The 13,164-nt window shown below is 40.1% G+C and overlaps 1 protein-coding gene across 1 annotated transcript in view; it reads left to right on the forward strand.

Annotated features, from left to right (window-relative positions):
- fanca (FA complementation group A) overlaps positions 1-13,164 on the forward strand; it is a 112,136-nt gene that overhangs the window by 69,038 nt on the left and 29,934 nt on the right. The window contains exons 25-31 of the mRNA XM_041191757.1: positions 688-758; positions 2,071-2,170; positions 6,373-6,572; positions 9,394-9,490; positions 10,848-11,018; positions 11,945-12,018; positions 12,722-12,850. Of these exons, the coding sequence (XP_041047691.1) occupies positions 688-758; positions 2,071-2,170; positions 6,373-6,572; positions 9,394-9,490; positions 10,848-11,018; positions 11,945-12,018; positions 12,722-12,850 (842 nt within the window). The remainder of the gene's footprint in view (positions 1-687; positions 759-2,070; positions 2,171-6,372; positions 6,573-9,393; positions 9,491-10,847; positions 11,019-11,944; positions 12,019-12,721; positions 12,851-13,164) is intronic.

Here is a 13,164-nt window from a genome sequence, read left to right on the forward strand (position 1 = left end):
GTAAAGAAACTAAATGGAGCATCAATGAGCTGTTTATGATGTAACGAAGGCTTAGAGAGTTACAGACCAATTTCACTGTAGGTGCTACATAAGTGTTATTGATCAGTGAATGGAGAGTTACGGAACTTATTTTTTTTTGCTCCTGGGAGATATTTTCCCACAGGATAGTGCATGTGAAACAGATTGTCAGATAATATAGTTAACTCTAGGTCAGTTCAAACTTTTTAAGAAGAAACATGATCACTACCTGTTAAGAAAACAAATTGTACAGCATTAGAGGTATTAATGGTTCTGTTTGAGTCACAAGTGAGTTGGGAATTGGGTAGAAGAATTTGGGTGAGCAGGAAAGGATATAGGAAGAGTCATGATTGAGAAAGTCACACATGGACTGTGGACTGAACAGCTTGATGAGCCCAATGGCTTCTCCTAATTTTGACGTTTCATCTTGTTGAATTTTTGTTGCTTGTGCAAATGGAAATTGTATCAACAAGTGTTTCAATGTATATTGAACTTCTCTATTACAGAAATCCACATGATTGTACAGTATTGAGGTTGAAAATCCTTGCTATTTCTGCAATCATAAGACTACATAATTGTTGTAATTTGTGTATAACAGATGCCAAGACAGCTTTGGAGAGGAGATTATCTATTTCAGGCTGTGCTGTAACTATGTGTTTCCAATTGTAGGTCAGAGACCTTCTGTTGAAGAGTTTTTGTCAGACATTTCTTATAGCAACAAATTTCAACGTGCCACAGAGGTAAGATGCTGCTGCAAGTTAAGCAACAATAAGCACGGGTAAATTGAAAGACAGGAAAAATGCCTCTTCTGTTACTCATTTACAACCCAATATTGGTATCAAAGTAAACCTGCTGCTAAATGCGATGGAAAGAAACAAAAGGCCTAAATCCTATTCTCTGCATAGTGCTATCTTCCAATCAGAATATCTGTTGTCTCTAACTGAAAACAATTATTTATAAATATACGTATATACTTGTGTAGAGATTTGAAAAAAGTTCCAAGTCTAATTTTGTTTCAAACATCAGGTTTGTAGCCGTGCCTAATGTACAAAAGCCTAGTTTCAAACAAGTGTCTTCTTTATTTTAATTTGTTAATGCAATTTGATTCCTTTGCATTCTATTTGATTTTTTTTGAAGAAGCACTTTCAAATTTGATGCTTTCCTGTTGACTTCCTCTCCTCCCAACCCCAGATTAGACACACTTTCCTAGTCCAGAAGACACCCATTTCTTGGATATCTGTGTTACTCCAACAAGCTGCCAGAAAGCATCTCGACCTGTCTATGTAACTTACTGAGAATGGTTTAGTGGTAGCACACTGTCATATGAATCAGGAAGTTGTAGGTTCAAGTTCTACTCCAGGAATCAGGGCAAACAATCTGGGCTGATGCTCCAGTGCAATACCAGGGAGTGGTAGACTGTAAGAGGTGCCATCTTTCAGTTGAGATGTTAAACCGAGGCTCCATCTACCCTCTCAGACCTTCATAAAAGATCCTATGGCATTATTTTAAATGAGAGCAAGGGAGTTCTCCCTCGTCTCCTGGTCAATATTTATTCATTGACCAATTCCACTAAAGAAATTAATTATCTAATCATCAAATTACTGTGTGTAAATTGGCTGCTTTGTTTCAAACATTGACTACGCTTCACATGGGCTGTAAATCTCAATGGTTGCAAAGAGTACAGAAAAACCAGGGGAAATTCTATTGCCATGTAATCATCCTTTGTCATCTATTGTTCTCATGTGTACTGCACAGTACAGTAGTTTTGAGTTAGAACCATAAATACTCTACATTTAGAGGCAAATATTTGAAAGGTAAAAATAAAAAAAAACTACGAATGCTGTAAATGTGAAATAAAAATACAACATTTTGGAATTACATAATGGATACATCAGCTTCTGAAAAGAAAAATGGGTTCGCATTTTAGCAATTATCTAAGAGTTGTCCCATCAGGTTCAACCCAAACAATCTATTGTATCACTTGTCAGCCTGACATTTTTATTTCTGCCTCTTGTACATTATTAGATAGATTTATATGTTTTGTTTTTACAGACAAAGTGAATGGGCCTCTCTGTTTGTGAAAATGTTGTGTGGTCACAGGAGATTTTTACATGCAGTTCTTACACGAGTCCTGCATCTGACCAGTCACCAGGTAAGAGAACAGCACATTGCATCAAGAGAGTTCTGAAGTGTTAAGAAAGGAGACCAGAGGGGTGTATTTTCTTGCTGGAGGCAACAATGGGACATTCTCTTTTTTAAATTCACAGAGTGCAGACTTTCAGGTAGTTAGGAATATCAAAGTAAAGAATAATAGAACATTATTATTTAAGTAGATATTTAATTACTTCTGCCAGAAAAATGCAAGAGCTTGTTGTCTATTTTGGTGATGTTATTATGTCCCTTTTGTGGCAGCTTAAAATAATCTGCTGGCACTAATTCATGTAGGGAGCTAGGAAATAAATTAAAAAGCAGGACCTTAAAGGTAGTAATCTCAGGATTACTCCCAGTGCCACATGCTAGCGAGATCAGGAATAGGAGAATAGACCAGATGAATGTGTGGTTGGAGAGATGGCGTAGGAGGGAGGGATTTAGATTCCTGCGACATTGGGACTGATTCTGGGGAAGATAGGACCTGCTCAAGCTGTATGGGTTGCACCCCAGTTTGTCCTCACAGGGGCCTTTGCTAGTACTATGGGGGAGGGTTTAAACTAGATTGGTAGGGGGTTGGGAACCTGAGCAGGGAGACAGAAGAGAGGGAAACAAAGATAGGAATGAAAGACAGAAAAGTATAAAGCAAAAGTGGAAGGCAGAGGAAACAAGGGCTAGCAGCAAATAAGGCCATCGTACAAAATAAAATGTGTAAAAATGTAAAAAAAAACAAGTCTAAAGGCGCAGTATCTGAATGCATGGAGCATTTGCAATAAAGTAGACAAATTAACAGCGCAAATAGATGTAAACGGGTACGATATGATTGCGATTACGGAGACACAGCTGTAGGGTGACCAAGGCTGGGAGCTGAATATCCAAGGGCACTCGATATTTAGGACAGGTGGGCAAAAAGGAAAAGGAGATGGCGTGGCATTGTTAGTTAAGGATGAAATCATTGTGATAGTGAGAGAGGATATTGGCTCAGAAAATCTATGTGTAGAATCAGTCTGGGTGGAGTTAAGAAGCAACGAGGGATGGAAAACAATAGTGGGAGTTGTCTATGGGCCTCCAAACAGTCGTGATAAGGTATTGGACGACATTAAACAGGAAATTGGAGGTGCATGTAACAAGGGTGCTACATGGGTGACTATAATCTACATTTAGACTAGGCAAACCAAATTAGCAATAATACTGTGAAGGATGATTTCCTGGATTGTGTACGAGATGGTTTTTTAGGCCAGTATGCTGAGGAACCAACTGGGGAGCAGGCTATCCTAGATTTGGTATTGTGCAATGAGAAGGGGTTAATTAATAATCTTGTTGTGCGGGGCCCTTTAGGGAACAGTGACCATAACATGATAGAATTCTTCATTAGGGTGGAAAGTGAAGTAGTCTGATTTGAAACTTGGGTCCTAAATCTTAACAAAGGAAACTACTAAGGTATAAGGCGTGAGTTGGCTAAGATTAATTGGGGAACTTCATCAAAAGGCATGATGGTGGATAGGCAATGGCTAATATTTAAGGAACGAATGTATGCATTGCAACAGTTATACATTCCTTTCTGGCACAAAAACACAACAGGAAAAGCAGCCCAACCATGGCTAACAGAAGAAATTAAGGATCGTATTAGATTGAAAGACGAGTCATATAAAGTCGCTGGAAAAAATATCAAGCCGGAGGATTGGGAGCGGATTAGAATTCAGCAAAGGAGAATCAAGAGATTGATTAAGAGGGAAAAATAGAGTATGAGAGTAAACTTGCAAGGAACATAAAAACAGACTGTAAAAGCTTCTGTAAGTATGTAAAAAGAAAAAGATTAGTGAAGACAAATGTAGGCCCCTTACAGTCTGAAATGGGAGAATTTATAACAGAACAAGGAAATGGCAGAGCAATTAAACAACTACTTTGGTTCTGTCTTCTCGGGGGAAGACACAAATAACTTCCCAGAAATATTAGGGAACCAAGGGTCTAGAGAGAAGGAAGAATTGAAGAAAATTAGTATTACTAAAACAATAGTGCTGGAGAAATGAATGGGACTGAAAGCCAATAAATCCCCAGGGCCTGATAATCTACACCCCGGAGTACTAAAGAAGGTGGTCATGGAAATAGTGGATGTATTGGTTACCATCCTCCAATGTTATGTAGATTCTGGAACAGTCCTGGCAGATTAGAGGGTGGCAAATGGAACCCCACTGTTTTTAAAAAGAGGGAGGGAGAAAACAGCGAATTACAGACTGGTTAGCCTAACATCGGTAGTAAGGAAAATGCTAGAGTCTATTATAAAGGATGTGATAACAGGGCACTTAGAAAATATCAACGAGATTAGATAAAGTCAACGTGGATTTGTGAAAGGGAAATCATGTTTGACAAGCCTGCTGGGATATTTTGAGAATGTAACTAGCAGAATAGATAAGGGGGAACCAGTGGATTTTCATTTTGATTTTCAGAAAGCTTTGGATAAAGTCCCACATATGAGGTTAGTGTATAAAATTAAAACACATGGGATTGGGGGTTATGTATTGGCATGGATTGAGAATTGGTTAGCAGACAGGAAACAGAGAGTTGGAATAAATGGGTCTTTTTGGAGTGGCAGGCAGTGACTCATGGGGTATGGCAGGGATCAGTGCTTGGGCCCCAGCTATTCCCAATATATATCAATGATTTGGATGAGGGAACCAAATGTAATATTTCCAAGTTTGCTGATGACAGAAAACTTGGTGGGAATGTGAGCAACATGGAGGGCGTTAACAGGCTTCAAGGTGATTTATACAGGTTGAGTGAATGGGCAAATACATGGCAGATTCAGTATAATGTGAATAAGTGTGAAGTTATCCACGTTGGTAGGAAAACCAGAATGGCAGAGTATTATTTAAATGGTGATAGATTGGGAAATGTTGATGCATAAAGGGACCTGGATGACCATGTACACCAACCACTGAAAGCAAGCATGCAGGTGCAGCAAGCAGTTAAGGTGGCAAATGGTATGTCAGCCTTCATTGCTAGAGGACTTGATTACAAGAGCAAGGATGTCTTATTTTAGCTGTACAGTGCCTTGGTGAGACCACACCTGGAGTATTGTGTGCAGTTTTGATCTTCTTATCTAAGAAAGGATATATTTGCCATAGAGGGAGTGTAACGAAGGTTCACCAGACTGATTCCTGGGATGGCGGGATTGTTGTATCAGGAGAGATTAGGCCGAATAGGCCTGTATTCACTGGAGTTTAGAAGAATGAGGGGAGATCTTATTGAAATATATAAAATTCTGACAGGGATGAACAGACTGGATGCAGGGAGGATATGGGGTAGACCATTTAGGATAGCGATGAGGAGAAATTTCTTCACTGAGAGGGTGGTGAACCTGTGGAATTCTCTACCACAGAAGGCTGTGGAGGCGAAGTGATTGAATATATTTAAGAAGGAAATAGATAGATTTCTGGATTCTAAAGGCATCAAGGGGTTTGGGGAGAGACCGGGAGTATGGCGTTGAGATCAAGGATCAGCCATCATCATATTGAACAGTGGAGCAGGCTCGAAGGGCCGAATGACTTACTCCTACTCTTATTTCCTACGTTTCTATGGCCAGGATATTGAGGTCAGGGAGCAGGGCCTGCTCGCCGACGCGTAAAATGACACGGGATGACATTGGGTGTAACTCCCGACCTCACCCCCGCCTCATTTCAATTTTCAGATCGGTGGAGGCACAGCCGGAATCAGCTGTGCACCCGCCAACCTGTCAATGGCCAATTGAGGCCAGTTGAAAAATAATTCAAGTAGTTAATGGACCTGCTCGTCCAACCGTAAGGTTGGCGGGCAGGCCGGGAACCCTGGCACGTTTCAGAAAAAGCATGAAACCTCATCGATGGGCAGGCTGAGGTTTCACGATGGCTTTTTAAAATTTAATAAAAGTTTAAATAAAAGCGATGGACATTTCCCAACTCATCTGACAGTGTCACATGAGGGGACATTTCAGGGAAATTTTATGTTTGTGCATTGACCATCTTTGAATTTGGCGCCAATTAGATGAGTGTGCCCCCACTCCTGCGCTTTCCCCCCCAACAGGGGGGAAAATTCTTCCCTATGTTTCAAAACTTATTCTATTAACAATTGACGTAAAAATCATAATTATCTTGTTATTCTATCATGGAATTTATAGAGGAGATTTTTTTTTGCACAATTAAAATCCATGCGTTTGGTCTTGTTTTTAAGGGTTCTTCTCTTGCTGATGTCCATGTTTTAGGACTGGCTGCTTTCACAGTTCACCTACACATCTTGCAAACCTCTCTGTCACTGGTGAACTTCAGTGTACATTCAGCAGAGCCAGCCAGTAAAGAAGGAGTTTCCTTTGCTGAGTACCTAAACCAGTTCCTAACCTGTTGCACTGGAGAATTTTCAATATTCTGTATGAGGTAAGTGAAGAATGTGTGCTGTCCAGAGACAGGTCTGGTTTAAAGGGGTAAGCATAAAGATCCATTACAGGACACATGCAAGGCCATGAAATTTGGCAAGACAAGAAGTAATAAAAAATACATTTTTAGGTAAAGTAAGCAAACAAATGTTGGTCTTTATAACAAAACATACAACCAATAAATCAAAAACAATGATTTTAATGTTGTACATAGAGAGAGCATACTGGGCAGAACCAGCCACGCTTTGTAGCCATACTGGAATAGTTTGGCTAAACACTGGTAAATAACCCTGGTACGTCTTGTTCACCAAAACGAGGACAAATCCAATCTAGCCAATTATCATCCTATCACCCTACCCAGTCATCTGCTAAGTGATGGAAGGTGTTATCAACAGTGCTATCAAGTGGCACTTACTCACTAATGATCTGCTCCGTTTCGCCAGGGCCACTCACCACCAAATCTCATAACAGCCTTGTTCCAAACAAGGACAGAAGAGCTTAATTCCAGAGGTGAGGTGAGCATGACTGCCCTTGACATCAAGGCAGCATTTGATTGAGTGTGCTATTAAGGAGCCTTGGTAAAATTTGAAGTCAGTGGGAACTGGGGAAAACTTCTCAGTGGCTGGAGTCATACCTCACACTGAGGAAGATGCTGTGATTGTTGGAGACAAAACATTTTCAGCTCCAGGACATTGCTCAAGGAGTTCTTCAGGGCATTGTCCTAATTCTAACCGGCTTCATCAATCAATGATCTTCCCTCCATTATAAGGTCGGAAATGGGGATCTGTGGTGATGATTGCACAGTTCCACTCACAACTCCTCAATTAATGAAACAGTCTTTGCGCACAAGCAGCAATAACAATGCTAACTTGTATTTACATAGTGCCTTTAAAATATTAAAATGCTCCAAGATGCAAAATTTAATACAGAGCTACGTAAGGAGTTATTAGAGCAGGTGGCCAAAGCCTGGTCAAAGAGATGGGCTTAAGGAGCATCTTAAAGGGGGAAAGAAAGGTGGAGAAGCTTTCATTCCAGAGCTTTAGGGCCTTGACAGCTGAAGCAGAGGCTACAAGATTAGAAGCAAAAATTAGAGGATTGAGTGAAGAACAATTGTATACCCTGGCATTTTATTTCTTGAAAAGATTAAGGGGCAGCTTGCTTGAAATTTTTCCATCTATGGCTTTATCATTGCTGTGAAGTGATGATCTAGATCTGAAGTAAATTCCCGAATGGAATGCCTTGTGGAGGATAGAGTCTTACAGCACTTGAGTTTACACCACAGGAAATATTAACTCCAGTTTCACTGGTTTTAAGTAAAAAAAAGTGTGTCATAAACCCCCAAAACATTTTTTAAACTGGCCTGGTTTTAAACATTTGGAGGCTGTTCCTGTCCATGTTCTTTTAATAGTTGACATATTAACTATAGGGAGGGCAGCTGTGTGTTGCCTGTGAATGTGAAAACACATTCCCCTGAGCAGGAAGATTGCAGCTGAAGCAGGCTGGCTGTATAATTGAGCACTGGCTGCATGTGATGCTGCTGCTGGCTTTGGATTGTTAGCTGCAGTATAATTGCATCACCGGATGCGCAGGATTAGAGAATCAGGGACATAAGATTCATGACAGAGAACTCAAGAAAATAGGCACACCAGGGAGAATTTGTTTTGAAAGAGAATGATTAGCACATGGGATACATTGTCAGTGCCAGAGGTTGAGCAGGAAGCTGGTGGGTTTTAGAAGAGAAGTAGACAGGTTTTTGAGATCCGCAAGGGATGCTTGTTATTCAGTTTTTAAATAATGGAGATATCTGACAGGAAAGAAAGGAAGGGCAGACTAAATGGACAAAATACATTACTGTGGCATCTGCAGTTTATGTAATAGGGAAAATTGTTGTATCATTACAATTACACTGTGTGTACTAGTAGATTGAGCCTGAACTTCCATGGAGTGGCAATCAGAGTCAGATTGCCACTCCACTCCTACTTTCTTACCTGGAAATCTACTTGACCCTGTCTCACCCAACCATCTGACTCAGACCAGGTGTGAACTGTGCAGGACCGCATGCTCCTGAGGTCTTCAGTCAAGTGCTGCAGTCAGGCGGAGGGAGGCCACACCTCCTTTCACACAGTACTGGCTGCTGTAAATCAGGTAGGTTTAAAGGCCCAGCCACTCTCAAGCCAGGGAGAAGGTAGGTTTGTCAGATAAGTAGTTAGAATTTGTGGAGGGGGCGTATCAGTCGGGCGGGGGACGGACAGCTTGGTGTTGGGGAGAGTCCTGTTGTGGGTGGAGAGTCATGGCTGGGGGGGGGTGTGAGGAGTCCCCTGGGGGTGTGGGGAAAGTCCCGTAGGGGGTCAGTGTGGGCCTGTACATAGGTTACCCAGAAGCTAGAAGTGGTTTTAATTCTTCTAACTTTTTCCAGGCAACTATTGATGTGACACAGCCAGAGTCATCCAAAGTTTGTGATCTACATCGCGTTTTCGGATGGTTCCCCGTGCAGGGCAATTGTCCATTGGAAGTTTGCACTTCCCAGGCAATTGCTGTGCAATCCCTACCTGGGAACTTTCCAGCACATCTTTGAGGTACCCCCCCACCCCACCCCCTTTTCACTGCCCTGGAGCTCGGAAGTTATGGCCTGTATTAGCCAAACTGCTGTATAAATCAGCATTTGGTTTCAATCCCAACTGGGGCTGGTATTAATGGTTCATAAATCATTCCCTTCCCTTAGGTTGAAAGTCATAAAAAGCTGTATGTACAATCTGTGTGTAAAAGCTATTCGGGTACATGTCCCATTATAGTATTTTAATGTTGCTCCTTTAACCTGACAGGTTTTGTACAGCAGCAGTTACTTATGCAGTCTGCTTATCAACATCATCATCAATTGATATTATAAAACAGTCTGTTCCTTCTGGGTTCGTGCAAAAGGTGAAGTATTTTGTGAGCAAGTATATTGCTGTACTCATTCCTTTGATCTACTTTACAAGTCAATGACTGCCTTCTGGTTTGGAAATCTAGCAGTTAATTCTGATTGGTCATAGTTTTAAAGGGATCAAGCACGACAAGATAAAAATGCTATATTGTCTCAGCTGGAGTCCTAACACCTGATCTTTGCCATGGCTAGTTGTAGTTATGTCAAAACGCATGAGTGAACATGTCAGCCTGGATTTTGAGATCAGCAGTGAAGGAGCAACATTTACAGTTGTCCACAAATCTTCGTGGGCTCTTGAATGGCAACTTTGTTACTCGAGTTCCTTTCAATGTGGTGCCCGCTATAGGGGATCTGTGCCCTGTGTCAGCTGGGCAGGCAACAATGAAGCTGTTCAATCAATTAGATTGAAAATTCTCGCTGAGCTATGCAGAGTCTAAACTAGGAATTATAAATTAGAATATTTCATTCAATGTAAAATCTTTTTCCGAAGCTTATTGTCTCATCTCATCAGGACAATTTGCAAGGAAATGCCAATGTCAGGGGAAACAACAAATTTATACTGTATGAGAAGAGAGTGCTGATTGGTTGGCAAGTGGACTCTGATTGGTAGAGGCATTGCCATGGAGAATGCACCAGTTGATGGTGGCTGACTATTAACTGCCAAGCATTGTTTGAAATTTAAACCAGGCAGCTTGACGCTGATTGATCAAGAATTGCCCTGGGGAATGAACCAGCGAATGGCTGTCACTTATTTTGTTTAGCGGATACAATATGTGTACATCTTCTTTCTGTCTGCAAAGAACAGTGCCCTGTGCATTAATATACGTAGCTTCCAGTACATGTAAAATTATGTTTAGAAAGTGAAACAAAGTGAGGGAAAGAAAGAGCGGATTAAAAGTGGGAGATAAAAGAAACATAAAAAGTTTTTAAAAAAAGTTTTATTTTAATATTCTTTTACATCTCCAACAGTAATTAAATTCTGAAGGAATGAGACAACCAGATATGTTCTTTGGCAATAATTAAGACTTACCACACCATAAAAATTCGCTTTCACCTGAATATACCAGTCCTAGTTTTTTCTGCTGTGTTTAATGAGGAACCAACGGGAAAGTACAACTGTGCACATTTCATATATTTTAATGCTGAATCTTCGGTGTAGTGAAGCTTGTGGAAGTGCAGGGCAACTCAGACAGCAACTTCCAAATTCTTGCATTTAACTGCACATGCAGATGCACAAAGTTGCTGCCTGATTTACTCCAGAATAACAGTGAGTGCCGATAGCCTCACCATTATGCCTGTTGTAAAATCTGGCCATCTATTCAAAATAATGTTGTTTACTTTTTTGGCTTTTAGCTACAGTATATAATTCCACGACTGATTCCAGAGGCTCGGCAAGAACAGGGCGAAGTAGTGGAACCTACATGGCATAATCTTGAAGGTCTTCATATAAATTGGACCACTGCAGCTCTTTCAGTATTTAAACACCGTACATTTAAGGAACTTGTGAGGATGAAAGGCCTCCAGGTAACTGAATATGTAGCTCTCCAGACTGAGTTTGTTTGGAGATATTGGATTAATAGGTAAAATACCTTTGACCACGGTTGAACCCACATTCACCTGTAGATTGATGTTTTAAACTGAAAATATACAGGGTCTTAAATTGGTTTTGGGCAGTGATATAAAGCAAGTGACAGCAAATCACAGTAGCTTTGCATGCTATCCTATTTACTTCAATCAAAAAGGACAATCAGAGTGCAAAGCAGGCTCCTAATTCACTATCGCCTCTTGAGCATCCCCCATTTTAATTGTTCCATCATTGGTGATTCAGCTGTCTAGGCTTTAAACTCTGGAATAGCCTCCTTATGCCTCTCTGCTTTGCTTTCGTCCTTTAAGATACCCCTTAAAACCTAGCTGTTTGACCAAGCTTTTGGTCATCTGACCTAACATCATCATATGTGGCTCTGTGTTATATTTGTTTTATAAGGCTGTTGTGAAGTGCCTTTGGGGATGTTACCTAAAAGCTCTATATAAATATAAGTTGTTATCACATATTAATGCTTCAGACCAAGACTCATATATTGCCCAAGATGTCATGTGATGCATGCACTATTATTACCACATATTTCTGTACTATTGAGCAAAGTGAACTCTTCAGAAAATGTAACTAACAGTATTAGAGGAAGAAAGATCAATCAACTTTAGAAAATGGCAAAAGGGCAGAATCTCATCAGTCACGTGACTAAAGCTTTGTTACAGGCAGTACTTTCCATGTGTTTCTGGATTTATGTGCTGCTGATCAAATTAACCTTTGTTACACTAAGTTTGCCCAATAAAATGTGTTAAGTTCAAAATATGGTCTGTGTGTATATCAGATGTTAGATGTGTATAATATTAAGTTTAAAAGGAAAAGTCCTAGCTAATTCTTAGAACCCATTACCTCTCTTTTCTAGCTAACGTTCCATGATTGGTTGATGTCTGAACTGGCTGTCCAACCAGATAACGATCTGCTATCTGACCTAGAAAGGTAAATATCGTTGTCATTGACTCTAAAGTAAACTTGGAGGATTCATTTTGTCCCCCAACTATATTGAATACCAAATAGCTGAATTGATGTTAATTGTAAAAACTAAATGAAAAAAAAAACCATGGGCTTGAAATATGTCTCAGCCAGTGGTACAAAAAGGACAGTATCAGACCTGCTTTTCCTTCTATGCAACGTCTGATATTTCATTCTATTGACTGCACTGGAACTGAATGTCAGGCACTATGTATAATGGACGTCCAATCCCATACTGTTTATTTTGCGCCACCAGCCAAAATGAATTTCTATCCCCATGTGTTTTGGAAAAGTGATGACCATTTGATGAGTGCAGTGGTATGTCCCCACCTAAAGTGAATAAATGACCATGTTTTAACCTTTTAACAGAGTATTGTATACTAAAACAATTAGGTAGTTTAAAATATACCTCTTCAAAAAAAAGCTATCCATTGATATTGCCTTGTTTGTTATTATATCTAATTTTACAGTATTCAATAGATTTTGCAACTAATTTCTGGTGACCTGTTAGATACTGGAGAAATATTTTACTTCCAGAATATGATGCATTGACATGTTGGACGATGATAACTTGCTATGTTTGACTTATCCTGTGATTGTTGCTAGTCAAGTACACTGGACTTATTTGAATGAGGTTGTAATTATGAACTGTTCTATGCCTCAATTACAGACAAGATTATCAGCATTGGGCCTGTTACCAACTTTATCTGCCATCTCCCATTTCTTCAGGAGGATGTGGAGGGGATTTAATGACTGGTTGCAGGATTATTATCAATGCATTAATGGATTTCTATAAAAGGTAAGTTTTCAATATATTTGCATTCATGAGATGGTTTCGCTAAAAGCAGTCACAGCCTTTTCCCTTTTAATATCTCCCTTACCCTCAGTCCCTCCAAAAATTTGACTATAGGCAACCCTCATTATCATTTGTCACCATCTCCCAAGGTGCAAGGATTACTAATTTGGAACATACTGCAGATGCTGGAAATCTGAAATAAAAACAAAGTGCTGGAAACTTTCAGCAGATCTAGCAGCATTTGTGGAGCGGGAAACAGAGTTAATTTTTCAGATCAGTGACCTTTCTTCAGAACACAATTACCTTCAGGGGTCAAA

This window comes from Carcharodon carcharias, chromosome 7 (assembly GCF_017639515.1).
Source record: "Carcharodon carcharias isolate sCarCar2 chromosome 7, sCarCar2.pri, whole genome shotgun sequence".
NCBI lineage: Eukaryota > Metazoa > Chordata > Chondrichthyes > Lamniformes > Lamnidae > Carcharodon > Carcharodon carcharias.